The 21,640-nt window shown below is 36.0% G+C and overlaps 1 protein-coding gene across 2 annotated transcripts in view; it reads right to left on the reverse strand.

Moving 5' to 3' along the window:
• Nucleotides 1-21,640, reverse strand: part of TTC27 (tetratricopeptide repeat domain 27) — a 160,173-nt gene extending 138,533 nt beyond the window's left edge. Inside the window, exons 1-5 of one of the 2 annotated variants that reach the window (XM_081264908.1) lie at nucleotides 21,356-21,640; nucleotides 19,896-20,073; nucleotides 17,065-17,194; nucleotides 11,228-11,368; nucleotides 6,080-6,182 (exon numbers count right to left, since the gene is read on the reverse strand). In XM_081264908.1, the coding sequence (XP_081121034.1) occupies nucleotides 6,080-6,182; nucleotides 11,228-11,368; nucleotides 17,065-17,194; nucleotides 19,896-20,073; nucleotides 21,356-21,455 (652 nt within the window). In that variant the 5' untranslated portion in view covers nucleotides 21,456-21,640. The remainder of the gene's footprint in view (nucleotides 1-6,079; nucleotides 6,183-11,227; nucleotides 11,369-17,064; nucleotides 17,195-19,895; nucleotides 20,074-21,355) is intronic. The other variant, XM_081264909.1, reaches the window with a different exon arrangement.

Below are 21,640 nucleotides of genomic sequence, written 5' to 3' on the forward strand. Positions count from 1 at the left end.
GCAGAACACACTGACAAAACATTTTAACCTGTTTTCTCTAAGTGACTTTATGACTTCATTTCCAAGCTGTAATATTCCACTTTATGCACTATATGGAACACGTTTTCAGTATCAGATACCACAATAAATTATCAGGCCCTTAAGTAGTCTCTAGAGAATTGTGGGTCCATTTAGCATGACATTCAAAAGAATGCCTTAGACAATGCTGAGGAAAAAAAAATTTTTTAAGACTCTAACCTATTTCTATCACAGTTGTGATCAGACCAGCAAAGAAATGCTGACATTCTAATAGTCACTATTTCATTAGGTTATACTGATATAACCTTCCTGGACAAAAATTTAAAGCTCACAGTTGTTTATAAAATCTTTTGCATATGTTTCATACACTGAAAAAAACCCTGCCAACTTTTTGATGACCCTTCAAGGGTAACATTTCAAATATAATGGACCTCGAACAGTATTTCAGTTATGACTATTTGGTCAATATTTGGGGCAAATCCCAGAACAAAACATTTTAAAAATAAAATTGTTTATGAAATATCATAGTTTAATAATATCTACAGACCTAGTTAGACATAGCCAGAATGTCTAATTATGTCTAGTCACCAATTTATGACTAGATAAAATAAAAAATGTTGTTGATTAGCCTAGAACGGCAACATAAAAAAAATTCTTAGTCACAAGGCAAAGTAAATGATATGCTGAAATATATTGCAGAAAAGAACTGAGGCCACTTGGGGAATGAGTCACATAGAGTCATATTTTCCAGATATCTTGGTTAACTATTTCTGTTTTAGAACTTAATTTTAAATCTAAGAATAAAATTACATACCATCTGGTTCCTACCTTTTAAAAAGAAAAATATGTGCCAGGTATGGTGGCACATATCTGTAATCCTTGAGACTCAGGAGGCTGAGGCAGAAGGATCACAAGTTTGAGGCCAGCCTCAGCAACTTAACAAGGCCTCAAGCAACTTATTGAAACTATCTCAAAATAAAAAATAAAAAAGGCTGGGGATGTAACTCAGTGGTAAAGCACCCTGTGTTCAATCTCCAGTAGCAAAAGAAAAAAGAAATTAAAAGAAAGATGCATAAGGATGAAGTTTTTCTTTTACTTTTTTTTTTTTTTCTTTTTTAGGGCTTAGGTGGTAGCTCAGTGGTAGAGTGCTCGCCTAGCATATGCGAAACCCTGGGTTTGAACTCAGCATCACATAAAAGTAAATAAATAGAATGAAAGAGATTGTGTCCATCAACAACTAAAAACAATAATAAATAAATAAGTTTCTTTTTTAGTTGTTGACACCTTTATTTTATTAATTTATTTATATGCAGTGCTGAGAATCGAACCCAGTGCTTCACGCATGCTAGGCAAGCACTCTACGACTGAGTCAACCCAGCCTTCTTTTACTTTTTAATATGGGTCATTATTATAAAGATTAGTCACTGAGATATGGGAAAGATGTGTTCATGTATGCAAATATAACTTGGCGTAATATGGAAAGAACGTAATGTTTTATATATTCAGTAATTACACCACATGATTTCCTTTAAAAAAAAAGAAAGAAAGAAAGAAAAACTTCCCAGTTACACCTTGCTTTTTTTTCAACAACCAATTTTCCATAAAGGTACAATGAAGCAGAGGTAATTAAATAATATCCTATGCAGTATTATATAACTACCTCTTTATAAAATTAAATAATGGATTGAATTCTTATGCCATATCCTTCCAAATGATTTCCTTAACCTCTGAAAAATCTAATTTGCTTTCCATTACTACTAAGGACATTCAATTCATTCTTGGCTTTCAAAAATTCACCTAATTTCATGAACAAGAAGCTTGTCCCCTCACACTTAGTTTGTTTATGGAATGTATATCACTTCATTTCAAAAATATTTAATAGCATGTTTGGGATAAAACATTCTACCCAGTTTTCATTGTACTGAGGAAAATAATGTGTCTGCAATAGGAATATCCAATCCAAATCTTCTCCAAGTACGACTTCATTTTTCATTTTGAAGAGAATGCCCACCTAAGCAAGATTCAGCTCCATACGTATCTCTACAGGATCAATTTTCTCGTAACTTCTAAAATATTTGACTTTTTGAAAAAACCCAACTTCAGAAGTTAGACAGAAACTGCTATTGAAATGGAGGACAAGGAGCTGGGGATGTGGCTCAAGCAGTAGCGCGCTCGCCTGGCATGCGTGCGGCCCGGGTTCGAACCTCAGCAGCACATACCAACAAAGATGTTGTGTCCGCCAAATACTAAAAAAATAAATATTGAAAAAAAAAAAGAAAAGAAATGGAGGACAAATACTTCTAGGTACCAACATTGCTCCTTAGAGGAAATTCTCCAACTTCTCCCTAAATATTGCATATCAGACTCAATAAATATTACTTGTTATTATTCAATAAATATGTAGCAAATATTTACTTTTTTCTAGGCACTATGCTGAGAGAAGCAATTTTTTAAAATTTCAGTCCTCAAGGAGCTCACAACTTTAAAGTGGCCTACAGCCCTAGTGGAAATATGCATGGTTCAGTAGGCTAAATTTTCTCATAAATATCATTCATAATCCAAAAGTATTAAGTCAAAGTCTTTCTGCAGGAAAAGATCAGTTGTTTTCCAGTTGTTATTTAAGAAATATGATATAGAAAAGTATTAAGTTCCTTACATATAATAAAACAACAGTAAGTCCCAAGAACAATTTTTTTCAAATACAATGTTTAAGTGATCTACCATTGCCATGCTTGTTCCACAGCCTTGTAGTATCTAAAATCTTGAAAGAATATAGAGTCAGAAGATGAAAAGACCTCCCATGTTCTTGAATGGACAGAATTAATATTATTAAAATAGCCATATTTGCCAAAAATGATCTACAGACTCAATGCAGTCCCCCTCAAAATAACAATGACTACTTATATCAGTAAATGGCAGAAAGATCAGTAGAGTAGAGGAAAGGAAACAGGAGGAGGGAAGAGGGGAGAGAAAGTACTGAGGACTGAATTAGAGCAAATTATATTCCATACTTTTATAATTATATCATAATGAATCCTTATATATAACTAAAAAGAGTCAATTAAAAAATAAGAGCCAATGACATTTTTCATAGAACTAAAAAACCAATTCCAAAATTCACTTGGAAGAATAAAAGACCCTGATGAGGGCTGGGGTGGGGTTGTGGCTCAGTGGAAGACTGCTTGCCTAGCACATGTGAGGCACCAAGTTTGATCCTCAGTACCACATAAAAAAACAAATAAGTAAAATAAAGTGTTCATCTACAACTAAGAAGATTTAAAAAAAAAAAAAAAAAAAGACCTTGATGAACCAAAGTAATTCTGAGCAAGCAAAGCAAGTCTGGAGGCATCACAATCCCTGATCTCAAATTACACTATAGACCTAGAATAACAAAAACAACATGAAAACAGACATGAAGGGGCTGGGGATGTGGCTCAAGTGGTAGCACACTCGCCCAGCATACGTGCGGCCCAGGTTCGATCCTCAGCACCACATACCAATAAAGATGTTGTGTCCACTGAGAACTAAAAAATAAATATTAAAAATTCTCTCTCTCTCTCTCTCTCTCTCTCTCAAAAAAAAAAAATTTAAAAAAAAACAGACATGAAGAGCAATAGAATATAATAAAAATACAGAGACTAACCTATACAGATATAGTCATTTGATACTCTACAAAGGAGCCAAAACATACCTTGAAGAAAGACAGCCTTTTTAACAAATGATGCTAGGAAAACTGGATATCCATGTGCAGAAGAATGAAATTAGATCCCTCTCTCCCACTCTGCACAAAAGTCAACTCAAAATAGATGAAACTCCTAGAAATTAGACCAGGAACTTTACAACTACTGGAAGAAAATACAGGTCAAAGTAACATCATAGGCCTCAACCCTCTTCGTAAGTCTTCTAAAGTCCGAGAAATAAAACCAAAAATCAATCCGTGGGATGGTATCAAATTAAAAAGCTTCTGCACAATCAAGGAAACAAGAGTAGTATTAAGAGAGAACCTACAGAATGAGAGATCTTTGCTAGCTACTCTTCTGACAGGGCATTGATCCAGAAAATATAAAGAACTCAAAAAACAACACCATAGGGCCTGGGGATGTGGCTCAAGCGGTAGTGTGCTCGCCTGGCATGCGTGCGGCCTGGGTTCGATCCTCAGCACCACATACAAACAAGGATGTTGTGTCCACCGAAAACTAAGAAAAATAAAATGGTAAAATTCTCTCTCTCTCCCTCTTTCTCTCTATCTCTGTCTCTCTCTTTGAAAAAAGAAAAAAAACAACACCATAAAAACAAATAACCCAATCAATAAATACACACATGAACTAAACAGACATTTCTCAAAAGAAATACAAATGGCCAACAAATATACAGAAATAAAATGTTCAAGATCCTTAATAATTAGGAAAATACACATCAAAACTACATTGATATTTCATTTTTCTCCAGTTAAAATGAATCAAGAATATCAATAACAGCTGGGCATGGTGGCATGCCTGTAATCCCAGCCACTCAGGAGGCTAAGGCAGAAGGATAAGAAGTTAGAGGCCAGCCTGATCAGCTTAACAAGACCCTATCTCAAAATAAAATATAAAGAGGTGAGATGTAGCTCAGGGGTAAAGTGGATCCTGTGGTTCAATCTCCAGTACCAAAGGAAAAAAAAAAAAAGAGGAAGGGGTTCAAGAGGCAGGGAAACAATATCGATGAAAATTAACAATGAATATCAATATAAAACAACATCAATGAATCAATTATTATACTGGTTGAATAATATTTTCCTTACTTTCTCTTTTTTGAATTATGTATAGATGTTCATTTTTATCTAAGATTAGTATATGTTAATGTATTTTTGTTCAAGAATAAAATAAAATTGGGGAAGCAAGTTCAACCAATCATGTATAGCTCAGCAATGTTACCATACAAGCTGTAGTCCTCCCCCTGCTTCTGGGCTGCCTTGTTGCTAATGGATTACTCCTGAAGAAAACAGATCCCAGGAAAAAGATCCCTTCCAGGAACTTCTTGCAATTATACATGTAAGTATGTGTGACATATACCTTCATGAATATGATTCCTCTGTCAAGTAAAAAATCACTACTTCTCCACAGAAAGTGATACTAACCACCACTCCCCCATCCCTTAAACAGACATACGCACACGAATACCCATTCATTCTATACTCTTGCGATGGGAAAGAAGTAAGGGGTTTGGAATCAGAGAGAGAGAGCTAAAATTCAATCCCGTCCCTGTAACTCAGTAATTCTTTACCAAGTCTAAGTTAATTTATGTTCAAATACTCCTTCAATATGAGAGAATCTGTTCTTGTTTTTGGCAACTTTTGCCAAGAAATATCATTCTAAAAGCCCAAGGGTGAAGGAACCCAAGATTCTCTTCTTTTTCAAAGTGCTTCCTTAGAGGGTATGAAAGGTATCTACAATATTGATATTTGTTTGGTTTACAATCATGTGGTAAATTTCTCATTTGTTTTAGGCATTTTTCCATTTAACATTATATATTACCAAAAAAAATAATAAGACAAAAATGTAAAACTGCCTTCCTACTCACTATTATTCTCAGAAAATGTATTTTCTATCAAAACAAAAAATTTAGCCTTGCTCCTTGTTCTCAATAGGATAACAAGATAAATAATTTCCTACTCTGGGTAATATAGTACAATTTACTCCAACTCAAGTTAGTTAGGCTTTTAAAAAAATAAAGGAAGTTTACATTTGCTTTCAAAGAAACTTATTAAATTAAAACACAAAGGAAAATATTAAAATATCTTTAAGAAATCACAGTGACCTGAATAGAGCAAATCACCTTTCCAAGTAGATAATACAAATGGAAATGACTTATCATTTTTAAATTTAAAAGATCAAAAGGAATTCTATATTATACCACCTAATAATTTGCAATATTTCATATCCAGAAAAAATACAGAAAAAGAAACAACTTCAAACAAAAACTCATTCTTACCTGTCAAAGAATAAACTAACAAGGAATGTCTTTCCAAGAAATTAGAATGAAGCTACATATCCATATCAAACAATAATCCACTACGTACCTTGATCAATACAGTTTTCAGCAAGAGCAAAAAGCTGAGGTGAACGCTCCTCAAGCAACTGCTGATGGATATTCACACATCTCAGAGTCCACCATGGCAAACTCTAGAAAAAACAGGTAAGCTGAAATAAAGGGACACTTTAGGGGAAAAAAAAAAAAAAAAACCTTTTACATTAACTGAGACTAATTTTTTAGAATTTTCTTACATGCATGAAATTTATTCTTCAGTAAGTTTACCCACCCTCTGGTAAGTTTTTAATAATATCAAAAAACACTTCTAGTGTTTTTCATTAAGAAAATACCTCATTTTCATTCTCTTAAAGGCTGAGATTTTTTTTCCTACTCACTTGGGCTTCTTGATGCTATTTCATAATTACCATCTCCTGCTTTAAAATATGTCTGTTGTAGCCAGGTGTGGTGGCACATGCCCATAATCCCACCTACTCAGGAGTCTGAAGCAGGAAGATCACAAACTCAAGGCCAGCCTAACCAACTTAGCAAGATCCTGTCTCAAAATACAAAATAAAATGTGCTGGGGAATATAGTTCAGTTGTAGAGCACTTGTCTAGCATGCCTGAGGCAGTGCCACAAAAAATTTAAAAGTTAAAATTAAGAAAAAAATGTCTGTTGTGAGCATCCTGCTCTGCTGTAGCACTCTGCCACTGAAGCCAGATTCAAAGTTAGGTAGTCAGTGTAGTTAGGTAAATCAGATCTAATATCGAGTGAAATCTAAAATGGAGACCATGCTGAGAATGACTCAGGGAAAAGCAGGACAACTCATGGAATGTTAATGAAGTCCTTGAAAAGGCCCTAGGCCAAAGTCCATCCCAAAGAAGTGATAATGAAGTCCTTCCTGACCAGATTACTTTGGCCCACCTGTGACCCACCCCTTGGGCCTTCCAACCTAACTATAAAAAGGGGAAACAACCGCACTTCCACGGATTCCACCTCTTGGGTCCCCTTCTTCCTCCGGGAGAAGTCTTTTCTGCTGTCCTTTAGTAAACTTCTAATTTCTCCTCTGACCTTGCCTCGGGGTGCTTCTTTGGTGTTATTCTTCAACATTGGGGAAGCAAGAACTCGTCACCGGTCAACAGCGGTAACACCACCATAACAAATAGACATTCCAACTGCAGGATGCCTCCTACAAGAACCCCCAGCAGGTGTAATCATTCCACAGCCTGAACTTCCAACACATTATTTGCCCTTCCCTTTATAAACACATTCCACTGTATTTACACAAGCCATCCTTAGTTTCAATGCCATTCACTATCTATCCAACAAGATTAGAAATCAAGTCTTACTCACCTTTGCATCTTCCTTAAAGTAATGTATTTTGCACAGCCCTACAGTAAAAAAATACTGTGGATTCAGATATTCACCAAAACTGGGAAGATCCCTTCCACACCCTTGTGAAACCTCTTCATGAATCCTTCTCCTGATCTCCTGCCTCTCTGAACCTCAATGCTGGTCCTAGAAGTTGGCACCACATTGCACAGCACTGGTTTTTTAAGTGTAAAACTTATATCTGAACCAGACTGCATTGTATACAGTGACTTGACTAATGCACATAGCAGATTTTTCTTATATTTTCTTATGCTTGTTCTTACAAAATCAATTCATCCTTATTAAGGACTAGGAATGTAGCTCAGTGGTAGAGCACTTACCTAGCATGTACAAGATCCTATGTTCAATTCGAAAGAAACAAAGAATAAATATATCCTTATTAGGAAAAAAAAGAAGAGGAGCAAAAAACAATTAACAAAGCCAGTATAAAAATATACCTGCATTGCCTAATGCCATACTCTTTACCTAGAAAAATCCATGAGAAAGTTTATTTTCTTCTAGACCTTCCTCTATGTGTGCATGTCTCTATGTGTATCTATATATCGAGTTATAATAGGTTTGGGGGAGGATGTTTTGTTTTTGTGGTAACAGGGATTGAACTCAGTGGTACTCTGCCACTGACCTAGATCCTCACTTAGCTAGACACAGAGTCTCATTAAGTTGCCCAGGCTGGCCTTGAGCTTTCAATCCTCTTGCTTCAGCCTACTGAGTAGCTGTTATTACAGGCGAGAGCCACCATGCAGGGCCCAAAAGTATTTTTTAACTTGGAACTTAATTTCTTGACTAACGGGGTTCCCTCCTAAATGGCTATCCGGCACAACTGCATCAATGACAATGATGCAGCCATAAGTGAATTTTAACTCGATGATAAAATTCTTTCTAATTATTTATCTGTTTCTTCAGCCCATTTAAGTAAAGGTGGAATTATCTAATACAAAGAGTTTCAAATCATTTTTAATTAAGTTCCCTAAGGTGTCGCTTCGTTTTCCTCTTTTTCCTATCACTAAGGCTAATGAAGTCAGTCTACATTTCAATTATCTATCCTGTATCAGCTGTCAGCAACAAGTGAGTCATCTTTGGCAGCAAAGTCTTCCCTTTTTTAGCTATGGGAATTTAGATGCATGCATCCAAGTAAAAAAAAAAATGGCCTTTTAAGAAAACATATGACCTAAGATGCTAAACTCTTAAACATCAGATCTATAAACATTAACTCTTAACCCAAAATTATCATAAGGAGGAGGAAAGTGTAAAATAAATATAGAAAGCACAGCTGATTTTTCTACTAGAAAATATAATGACCCTTTTCTATTTGCCAAAAGTTGCTTAATAAAAAAAATCAGGCATTAATAAAGAAGAAAACCAGAAATCTTATTTCAAATAATTTCTCAATCATAGTCCTGACTGAGAAGTCACACTAGTGAAGAAGCTCATAGATGGCCATGGCAGTAGTGCATTCAAGAGGCACCCAAAAAATGGGTGCAAACTCATTCTGTCTCATAAATAAGGAAATGGATATTCAGAAATTAACTAACATAAGGCCAGACATACTTGCAATCCCAGCTACTCAGGATGCTGAGGCAGGAGGATCACAAGTGCGAGACCACCCTAAACAATCAGCAAGACCTGTCCCAAAATAAAAAATAAAAGGGCCAGGGATGTAGCTCAATAGTAGAGAGCCCTAGGTTCAATTCTCAGAACCTCAGGGAGAAAAAAATAATAATAATAACAGAAAGACAATGATTATATATAAACATATTTACTAATTCCTCTAAATTGTTGATGATATGCATATTATTTTTCAAATGATGCTTAACATATTGATGACGAAAGTTTTTGATCAACAAAACTGTCTCACCCATTAGTGACCATAGTTTCACTAGAAAGAAAATAATGCCACTTAGCAGCCTCACATCTTGGTGATGCAGTTTTTAGAGAAAAGTAATAGACTATAAAACCATTTAACTCAGATCAACTCGGTGCAAATTATTTATTCAAGCTACTATCAATAAGAAATAAAAAAGGGGCTTCATAAGACATGTTGAAATCCATCTATTAAACACCTTTCTAGTACAATTGATTCCAAATCCTCTGGTTCTCACAAGAGTTGCTGATACATTTCTCATACATTTAAAACTCTTGCCTCAACCTCCCCAAGTAGCCAGGACAGAACACTTGCCACTGTAACCAGTTAAAATTTAAAAAATTATAACTTTTTTTAAAAAACCTACATTTATAATAAAAAACATATAATAAATATATTTTTAAATTTAAAATATAAATAAATTTAAAATATAAATAAAATATCATGGTTGTTTTTTTTTTTTTGATACCAGGAATTGATCTCAGAGGTGCTTAACCACGAGCCACATCAACACCCCTTTTCTTGTATTTTATTCTGAGACAGGATCTTACTGATTTGCTTAGGGCCTCACTGAGTTGCTGAGGCTGCCTTTAAATTTATGATTCTCCTGATTCAGCTTCCCAAACCACTAGGATTATAGGTGTGCGCCACTGCACCTGGCTAAAATATCCTGTTTCTTTTTTGTGTGTGTGTGGTGCTGGGGATTGAACTCAGGGCCTTATGCATGCAAAGCAAATACTCTACCAACTGAGCTATATCTCCAGCCCAATATCATGTTTCTTAAAAACTTTAGCCAACACTTACAAACTGGGACACTTCCCATAAAATTCAATACAGGGTTTGCATAAAACCGAGCTGCAACAATAAATAAAGCAAGGGTTATCAAATTATACCCTGTAGGCCAAATCCAATCCACTGCTTGTTTTTATACAGCTTAAGAACTGAAAATAGTTTATGCATCATTTTGAAATCATGAAGCCTAGCATGGTTGTGCATACCTGTAATCCCAGCAACTAAAGAGGATAAGGCAGGAGGATCTCAAGTTTGAGGCCACCCTGGGCAATTCAGAAAGACCCTATTTCAAAATAAAATAAAATAAAGGGCTGGGGTTATGGCTCAGTGATAGAAGACTTCTGGGTTCAATTCCTGGTTTCACCAAAAAAAAAAAAAAAAGATAAAAAGAAAATATTTAAGAAGAATATTTCACAACAAATTTAAAGTATACGAAATTTGAATTTCAATGTCCATGAATAAACCTTTATTGGAATACAGTTCTGCCCACCCATTTACATACTGTTGCTTGCTGCCTTCAAACTTCCATGTAGCAGAGCTGAGCAGTAGGACAGGGACTCCCACACTACATATCTGTCAACCTCCAATAAGCCTCCAAAGACCTTTGTATCTCTCTTGTGGTTTTTGTCCCTCCTACTGCACATCAGCTTCCTGCATGTATGAGTGTTTCTCCTCACTAGTTTATGTGTGACCTGAAGAAACCAAATAATAGATATTCAACAAATATTCTACCAAATCCAACCCAAAAAATGAAACCAGAGAGGATGTGAGCCAGAAGGCAATAAGATCTGCTGCATTCTAGCTATTGTACATGATTCTTAGATAAAATTTATAAGACATATTAATGACATTTTTAAACCTATACTTAAGATTCTAAGAAAAAACATTTATACACACAAGGCATAGAAATTCCTAAAGAGGCTCAATATAATCTCACTTTATGCTAGATGAAAGTGACAAGGAGAAAATGTTGCATATATTCATTATCTCATTATTATTTCAAAACTAAATACCTCGAAGATGTAGAAAGCAAAATATCCCAAGTCTGATGCTAATACTCACAGTCACACTTGGGTATAAATCACCCAAGTCAAATACCAAATACCAAGTCACACTTGGGTATAAATCTTACAGATCATTTTCTTGGCTTACCTGAATTGCTGCCAGTTTATGTCTAACATTCACTAGGATAATGCGCGCTATAAGGAGCAGTATAGGCTTTGAGGTGAGGCTGTACACTGATTCACCATCTAGAATGAGCAGGCTCAAAATAACTGTATCCAGTCCTTTGACCTGAAAAAAAGTTTCAAAGCTAAGGTAACATAATCTAACAACTTATTCATCTTTCCAGGTCTTACCATAACATGTAGATTTTCCAGTTAATTATACTTTGAAATAAGGACATTAATCTATTACACAGCAATAGGCACCAGACAGAATTATAATACTACAAATATTCGTAGAGAGCTACAAATCCATTCTACCCTTACACATAATTGTCCTTCTGCTCAAACTTTAGAGGAATAGGGAATTCATCCAAAAGTAAAAAAAAAAAAAAAAAAAAAGTTTTGATTACCTGGGGGTGGCATATGCCACAAGTTCAAGACCAACCAGAGCAATATAGCAAGAATTCATTTCAAAAAACCTTTTTAAAATTAAATTAAAATGAGGAACCAGGAACTCAACAAAGTGCTAGCACTGAAGAAGCCATGATGACTACCTACAACAAAATATCATCTTAAGTGGACTTATATTAAACATCTATGTTGTGCTTACGCTTCACTAGCTAGTGAACATCATTACCAATATCTCTCCACTCCACAAAGCCCATCAAACCAAACCATCAACAAGGGCTTATATATCAAATGCTGAGTAGGCATACAACCATAAACCAGAGTGAACAGATGGCTCCAAAAACAGGATGCCTTTGAAAAATCCACTCTCTGCTGAATAAAGATCTTTTACAATGAACAAAGCACCTGTGTTCATAAAAGGTGACCCATAGAATTTTAAAAGCTGCACCAAAACAGCAGGACTGCTTAATCATTATGAATGGGTTCTAATGTCACAAATAAAAGATAGTGTCCTGGGCTGGGGCTGTAGCTCAGCAGTGTGAGGCACTGAGTTCCATCCTCAGCACTACATAAAAATAAATGAAATAAAGGCGTTCTGTTCACTTACAACTACAAAAAATAATAATAATAAATAAAAATAAAAGATAGTATCCTGCCAAGCACGGTGGCACATGCCTGTAATCCTAGTGGCTTAAGAAACTGAGGAAGAAGGATCGCAAGTTCAAAGCCAGCCTCAGGGGGCTGGGGTTGTGCCTCAGAGGTGTAGCGCTCACCTAGTATGCGTGGGGCACTGGGTTCAATTCTCAACACCACTTAAAAAGTAAAATAAAAATATAGTGTCCGGGCTGGGGATGTGGCTCAAGCGGTAGCGCGCTCACCTGGCATGCGTGCGGCCCAGGTTCGATTCTCCAGCACCACATACAAACAAAGAAGTTGTGTCCGCCAATAACTAATAAATAAATAAATATTTAAAAAAAAAAAAATATAGTGTCCACCTATTACTAAAAAATAAATATTAAAAAAAAAAAATAGCCAGCCTTACAAACAGTGAGGTGCTAAGCAACTCCATGAGACCCTGTCTCTAAATAAAATACAAAATAGAGCAAGAGATATGGCTCAGTGGTCGAGTGCCCCTGAGTTCAAACCCTGGTAACCCCTGGTAAAAAAATAAATAAATAAAAGATACTGTCCTGTTTCTTACTGTGTTTTAAGTAAAATTTTTAACTGAAGCCTCAGTTTCATCAATTATATAATAAAATAACTGAAACTACAATTTCATAGAATCCTTATTAAAGATTAAAGTAGTCTAAGTAATATCAGTACCTAATTCAGTATTCAAAATTTGGAATAGTAAGTAAATACTGTATATCTTAAATAATGATTAATATTCAATAGGGAAGAAAGAAATAGCTATAGGTGAATCCTGCATTCCATTTTCATCATCAGTGAGAATTGTAATAGCAGAATAAAGACAACATGAATAACCATACCAAATTGCAAATAAAGCTTACTAATGTCTAAAGATAGAAGGAATTAAAAAGGAAAAAAAGAAAAAAAACTTCATTTTACAAGTGAGGAAATAGACTCAAAATAATTAAGCTGGGCTGGGCATAGTGGCGCAGGCCTGTAATTCCAGCCACTCAGGAGGCTGAGGCAGAAAGATTGCAAGTTCAACACCACCCTCAGCAACTTAACGAGACTCTCTCTCAAAATAAAATAAAAAGGGTTGGGGATTTAGCTCAGTGGTAGAAGGCTTGCCTAGCATGCGTGAGGCCCAAGGTTCAACACCCAGAATCACAAAGAAAAAGAATCCTTATCTTACTTTGTGATGAGAAATATATCTACCTATTCTAGTAGAAATTTTAGATCAGTGTATTCTAACTAAAATCCCTAAATGTAAATAAAAAATAAGCAAACTCTTTTTGTACTTATAGATGAACAGCATGCCTTTATTATATTTATTTATTTTTATGAAGTACTGAGGATCAAACCCAGTGTCTCACACATGCTAGGCAAGCGCTCTGCCACTGAGCTCCAGCCCCAGGCCCAAATTAGCAATTTAACAGGGCAACAAATACAAATTATACAAGACAGTCATGATATAATTACCTCTGATACTCAAAGTCAGAGTCTGGTTACCAAACCCACTTCAATCCAAAACTCTCCAGAGATGGTATGAACAAGTCAGACAAATAACAAATTCATGAGTGAATGAATGATTAAACAAATAAAGTTTTCTTCCTAGTGCTTCTCCTTTATCATCATAGAAAAGTCAAATGCTGTAGAAATCTTCTTATACCTGTGATATAACACTGACATTCCAACTGAATTCTAAATGTGCTCTGAGATTTGGGGAAATGGTTCATTTTAAAGAGGATTATTTATATTTTCAATAAAAACAGACAAAGCAAAAGTTAACAATTCCCTTAAGAATAATTCCTCAATCAAGAGAGCAGATGACATATAAAAATACATATTCATAAGAATAACAATGAAAAAAATTCAACATCTGGAAACCTGAGAAAAACTTAATATAAGACCAGATTACCATGAGATCAACCTTTATGTATAAGAATTAACCTACTGCTTATACATGCATTTTCTGTACTATTCCTCTGGGGCTATTTAGCACCACTCGTCAGAAAACAGCCCTACAAATGCAAAGGTCATAAGTTAGAGGCAAGGAAAAAGAACTTTTCTTTAGCGATTATATTCCATGACCATAAAGTATATTTGCAGACATTTGTATATTGTAAGAACTAAGAAGATGAATCAGTATAGGAAAATGACAATTAGAAAAGAGTGATGTGCTACTCTTCACTTTTAAAACTTCAACTCCCTCTACCTTCCAGATAAACATCTTCAGATCACTGGTGAAGAGTATAATCAATAAAAACTTTTCAGAAAAACCTAGCACTACCATGAAAAGGGCAACATGTGGACACTCTAAAAGGCAGAGAAACGCCATTTAGAGATATATATACCACAGCAGACATTATAGCAGAAATGTTTATGTCCCCCCAATATTCATGTTGAAATCCTCACCCCCAAGGTGATGGTACTAGGAGGTGGAGCCTTTGGTGGTGACTAGATCATGAGGGATTGTGGACTGTCCAGATTCCGTAACTATGAGAAATGAGTTTCTATTGTTGATAAACTGCCCAGTTTATAGAATTGTGTTATAGCAGCCCAAACAGACTATGACAGCAGAACTTCCAACTCAGTGCTAGAAAGAGTTTGTGTGTTGAAATATTGATTCCCCTCAGCCATCAGCATGGCAAAGGATAGCCTACAGGTCAATAAAAACAGTCTTTTCCACTGATAAGTGCATTATGTCAAACAATATCATTTTTTAAAGCATGCTACACTTTGAAAGTCTTGCAAATGATATCCTGAAGATATGCTCTTAATGGCATTATGATAATGGCAAAATATAGAAACCACTTATATGATAATCAGAGTATACACACAGAGTATACACACAGAGCCTAGCATGCGCAAGTCCCTGGGTTTAATCCCCAGTACCATACAAAAAAAAAATATATCATAGTAGATATATAAATGGTGGTATATTCATACAATTGGAATACCATACAACAGAAGAACTGAATAACGTGTAATTTCATAGTATACCATTGACCAAGAAAAGTAAAAAAAAAAATATATACGCTTTCATTTACATAAAGATCAAAACTGACAACACTAAACATGATTTCTAGGGATTCATACATAGGTGCTAAAACCATGAAGAAATGCATGGAATGATGAATACAAAATTCCATGAGAATGGTTCATGAGAGCAGGTCAGGGGATGCTATCACAAAGCATAAACCGGGGACTTCTAAGGTTGTTATTTCTTAAACTTTTTGAAAGCAAAACACATGTGAAGAACAGCACAGGAGCTGTGGTGTGGCTCAATGGTAGAGTGCTTGCCTAGCAAACGTAAGGCTCTAGGCTCAATCCCTAGCACTAAGAGAGTAAAAAACCATCAGACATGAATACTCAGCAAATATTTTTAACTATGACAATTAGGTAGACTTCAAACCTACATTATAAGGCCATAGAAACCAAAACTGTTTCATACACAATAAGAGAAGGAATGAGTTATTCCATATATGTAAACCTCTAGATAATTGAAACATATCTCTTTAAGCACCATAATCACTGGGGTTGTTATATCTCCAATTCTGGATGAAAACCTTCATAAAGTGTAAAATTATAAGTTCTCTTCTTAGACATAGATACAAAAAACCTTTTAACTTTTCAGTAATGATTTAGAGTCATCACTATGAATTTCAATGATTCTATGGCAATAAAGATGGTGACTCACTAAGCTGAAGTAGACAGAGCTAACTAGTGTGGTTTTCAGACCTTGTGTGCTTTTGTACTTCTCTTTCCATTCTACCAACAAATTATTAACACCTATTTCTAACTAGCTGCATTCCACTACTTCTAATTCTGAGAAACCAGGTAATGGTAAACAGGTAAGTCCCTTTTGCTGCATGAGCTTTGAATGCTAAAGGGCCCTATTTTCAGGCTGAGCAACTGGCAATATGTTCAAGATCACTAAGGTGGCTGGATAAATTGAAGTTACCACACTTCTTTTGTAGATCACCTCAGACTCACCAAGCCCTAGATGTGAATGCTCAAAAATCTCCTGAGGAGGGGCTGGGGATGTGGCTCAAGCGGTAGCGCGCTCGCCTGGCATGCGTGCGGCCCGGGTTCGATCCTCAGCACCACATACCAACAAAGATGTTGTGTCTGCCGAGAACTGAAAAATAAATATTAAAAATTCTCTCCCTCTCTCTCCCCCTCTCTCTCTCTCTCTCTCTCTCTCTCTCTCTCTCTCTCTCTCTCTCTCACTCTCTCTTTAAAAAAAAAAAGAAAAAAAAAATCTCCTGAGGAGCTCAAATTGCAAGTTCTACTGATGACCTACCGATGAAGGTCAATATTCTTGTTAAAGATGGATAATAATTATAACCATAAAGTACCTATATGCCAGGAACTTTAAATGTTTGTAATAGAAAGGAAAACCACCCCTGGGAGCCATTTTTAGGGAGAGCAGCAAAGTTTACCTGCAACGAAATTAAACAGACTTCCAGATTTGCTGCTTTTCCAGAAAAGATCTTTCTGAAACTGTGATATTATAACCAAGTGATGGGTGTAGCTGTGTGTGCTCTAATAAAAGTGCAATTAATAAAGCTTGGTAAAATGAGGGTGTCTGAAGAGCAGTCTGAGACTAACAATGGATCTGATAGAAATATTTGAAATCTGATCAATGAATAGAATTCTTAGTGGTTTTGCACAAACCATAAAATTTCTTTCCTATCTAGTATTAGCTTCAGTTTAGAAAGACCTGCTTATAATGAATAAATAACACAACAATAACAAATATGACATTTTCAAGAAACATACCTCACTGAACTGCTGTAACAAAGTAGATGGTAAAAAATCCTGAGGGTTCAAGTCCGTAGGAGGCCCCGTCCAGTTACTCTGAACAAAAAGCTGCAAACTGCTCACACCAAGGAGGAATATCAGCTGTTGCCTGCATGTAAGGATGATTAAAGAAAGAAAAAAAATGAACCACTATCACCATAAAAATCTCAAACGTGCTATTTCATTTCAGTGTTAAGAAAAAGATATCCAGTAACAATTGTTGAGACTACTCTAAAGTACTATTAAAAATCAATTCTGAAACAAAATAATTTACATCTGTAATTATAACTGTGGTTATAACCAACATTATAACCATGAGCCACATATGGTTCTTTTAAATTTAAATTGACTAAAATTAAATAAAATTTAAAATACTGGTCTTAGCACTTTCCATATTTCCAGTGTTCAACAGCCAACTATAACCACTATAGTCTTCTTTTGCTGTCTGATGTATGTACACCATTGTAGCAACTACCACATTGGACAGAGCAGATACAAAGCATTCCCAAAACCACAGAAAATTCTTCCAACAGTGCTGATATAGGTCCTACTCAAACACCTGTAACTTTTCCTTATATTCTATTTAATAGCTCTGACATTATCAGAAGATGTAAGAAAATTTGACTTTATACAAAAGAAAACTGGTCATAAAACATTTACTGATCCTGTACCAAATGCTAGAATGAAAAGACCTCAGAAAATCTGACTAAAATCTCTAATTTTTTTGTGCTGTTTTACTTTAAGATAGAAATAGATATTTTCTATAAAAGGAGAGATATAAAACATTTGGGGCCCTATATGTCACACACTTGTTTATTTTTTGTTGTTGTTGGTGGTGGGTTTTGGCCTAAAAGACATAATTTGTCAAACCCTACATTAAAACATTGAAATCCAGCAAGTAACAGCCAGGAAATACTGGAATTTCATTCTGAAGAGAAAGAAACAGCAGTCACCTTTTCCTTCCCACAGTCCCTAGGCCTATTTATTTATTTGTGGGAAGGATACCAGGAATTGAACTCAGGGGCACTCAACCACTGAACCACATGCCCAGCCCTATTTTGTATTTTATTTAGAGACAGGGTCTCTCTGAATTGCTTAGCACCTCGCTTTTGTCTCAGCCTCTGAGCTACTGTGCCAGAGCGCCCAGCCTTAAGCCGTTTTCAAAAGGAAAATTCTTTAACTGGAGAGGGAGAAAAAAAAAAAAAATCAAACTTACAAGCCTATAAGAGCCCAGAATATAAAGCTCTGGAGGTGTTCAACTGACAACAGAATAAAGAATAACTGGCACTCGAGAAAAGAGCCTGCCTGTATGTAGAAGTTAGGAAACAGAAAAAAAAAAAACAAAAAAAAAAAACAGGTGTATAACAACATCTTAAAGCTGTAATACAACCATCCTAACTTAAGGTGCTTAAGGTGAATTGAGAATATTTTAATTTTCCAATGCCTAAAAGTGAGTCAAATGAAGAGACTCTTGTCAAGCTAGAATTGTAATCTACCAGTGAATAATGTGTGTGTGTGTGTGTGTGTGTGTGTGTGTGTGTGTGTGTGAGAGAGAGAGAGAGAGAGAGAGAGAGAGAGAGAGAGAAAGAGAGAGAGTTAATGGATACAAGGCAAGCTGCTCCTATGGTACACATACATCAGAAAGCAAAATAAGAATCAAGATTGGATATTGCAGGAAATATAAACCATTGCAAAACCTGAACAAAATGAAAAGGAATTATATTACATTGAAAAATAAACAAAAGGGGCTGGGGATGTGGCTCAAGCGGTAGCGTGCTCGCCTGGCATGTGTGCGGCCTGGGTTCGATCCTCAGCACCACATACAAAGATGTTGTGTCCGCCAAAAAACTAAAATAAATAAATATTTTTAAAAATTCTCTCTCTCTCTTAAAAAAAAAAAAGAAAAATAAACAAAAAACCTAGAGTAACATTTGTGGGTGAACTACTTACAGATATGGGTTATGTCTTATATTTACAATCTCAACAACATAATACAGTAGTTGGTTTACTGGTTGAAGAACTAAATAAAGGCATTCCCAATATAAAAAGGTAAAATGAAACAGCATGCATTTTTCAAGATAATTAAAATTTGATGTGGATGCCACAGATAGTTGAGAAAAGAAAAAGGCATATTAACAAATCTCTAACAGTAAAATACAGACTACCGAAAAGCTTAGGATTCACAGTATGTAACTTGTGGACTACACTCAACCCTATAAAATTACATAAACTTTAATGGAAGAAAATAAGCCTAAGATTTCATAATAAAAATATTAAGTTTTCTGATCTCTTCAAAGATAGCAATCTAAAACATAATAAAAGTAGTTAGAAGTGTCACTCAGTAATCTAGAAATAACAATACTGTTAACCTGCTGAAAGGAGACAGGTCTAAGGTCTTCTTATTGTTCAAACATAACCATATGGAAGTTCGGTGGGTAGTGGGTTAGCAATTAACAACCCATTATGTGCAGGTCTCAAAAATTTACTACATCACTTTACTTTTTCATTCTGCATGGTCTTCTGAACAAGAGAACTTATAAAGATAACTCAGTATATCTTCAAGTCCAGGCTTCTCAACAACTGCTAAAATCAGTGCCCCACGATGTCAAAGTGTTATTATATTTATTCAAAATCTGTTTCTCCATGAAAATCCTAAATAAAATTCTACCTTTCTGGGGCTGGGGTTGTAGCTCAGCGGTAGAGCGCTTGCCTGGCATGTGCCATCCTCAACACCACATAAAAATAAATAAATAAACAAAATAAAGGTATTGTGTCTAACCAAAAATAAATAATTAAAAAAAATTTTCTACCTTTCTGTTTGGTCCAAATCTGCTGAGCAATCCAGAAATGTAACTATCTGCTTCTCCAGGTAGCTGTCAATCTTTTCTTCAGCCATCATAGTTGAATTTAAAATATTTTGAGTCACTGAATGTAAGAATATGGCCTCAAAGCTCCCTTCTAATAGTAATTGTAAGAAAGATCCACTCTCTGTAATATAAAAAATTAGACCACTAACCCAAAAGAACAATTTTTTTATACTATAAAGAGAACCTTATAGGAAAAGGCAATTTTATTATGAAAAAGGTATACATAACGAATGCTTGCTGTACATTAATCACAAAGCACTGACCAAATATCTGTCATTCTTCAAACATCACCACTCCTAAATTTAGAGATCACCTGTACTATGAGCAGCAAAAAAATAATATTCCTCATTAATAGGTATTATTAACCTCCTGCTTGGAAATTCACAGATTCCAAATGACAACAGAAGTTTTGCTAGTCAGGGTCCTAGGATTTTTTACACTCTGGCTCATTTATTCACCCACTATTCTCCCTCATGAAGTCACTCCAAACATACTGGTTCACTAATTGTTCTCCTGATATTCCTAGGCACATTTCTGCCTCAATGCTTTCCTATTTGTGATTTTTTTCCTGCTGAACTTTTCTACACGTGCCAGTCATAAACTAAAATTCAGCTTGTCTGATGTCCCATGAAACTTTATTCTATACCATATTTGACACAACTAGATATCGATTTCCTCCCTCCTGGGATCTCCTGTGTATGTACACACGTGCACGTGTGAAAACACACACACACACACTTAAACACTATACGCCACTAGTAAATGTCCATTTTAATTAACTCTGTACCTCCCTGGTAAATGTGCATTGCTTATAAAAATTACATCTTTACCGCCTTATTTCGGTTTTTCTACTTACTAGCTGTGTGACTTTGGATAAATAACGCATTTATATTCAGATGTCTTCATTTGCAAAATGGTATTAAGATAGTATCTACCTTACATGTCTATTACAGGGAATAAATAAATGAATAATGTTAAGGGCTTACAAAAGCAGCAGGCAGCTTTTGCCTTTAAACCTATATCCCAGCGACTTGGTAGGCTGAAGCAAGAGGATCCTGTTAATAGGAGTCCAGCCTTCGCAACTTACCGAGACCCTGCCTTAAAATAAAAAATAAAGGGCTAAGTATGGAACTCGGTAGTACAGTGCCCCTGGGTTCTAGCCAGTAAAAGAAAAACGCAACGGAAGTTGCCACTGTTATCATTCTGAGCCTGGGAGCTGAGCAGTTTGGGGTTCAGACGCACCTAATCCCAAGACCCGCTCACCACGACAAGGGCTCACAAGCCTCAAAGCCTGGATCTTGGTGTGGGGTTGGAGGAGACAAGGAGGGATGAGATCCAGAGCTGGCATCCCACATCCTCACAGCTCCCATGCTGGCCTAAGACCCTGAAGGTGCGCCTCTCACCAGAGCCGAAGACCCCCTCCTGCTTCCATTGCTGCCGCTCAGCCTCGGTGGGGAAGCCCCTCAGAACTGCCAACTCCGGGGTCCGTATCAGCCCGGACATCGCTGCAGCCAAAATGCGTTCCTATGAGGATCACACAGCAGTGAACGAATAATGAAAGAAAGCGGATCCAAAATCTCCGAAGTCAAGTAGTAACAATTATCATAAAGACACCCACAGAGCTATAACTCCATGTGTGGATATTGACCTAAGGAGGCGGCCATGACAGCAGCGCAGAGCACCCTGGG

The sequence above is a fragment of the Spermophilus citellus genome (assembly GCF_964194105.1).
Source record: "Spermophilus citellus genome assembly, chromosome: 13".
In the NCBI taxonomy this organism is placed as follows: domain Eukaryota; kingdom Metazoa; phylum Chordata; class Mammalia; order Rodentia; family Sciuridae; genus Spermophilus; species Spermophilus citellus.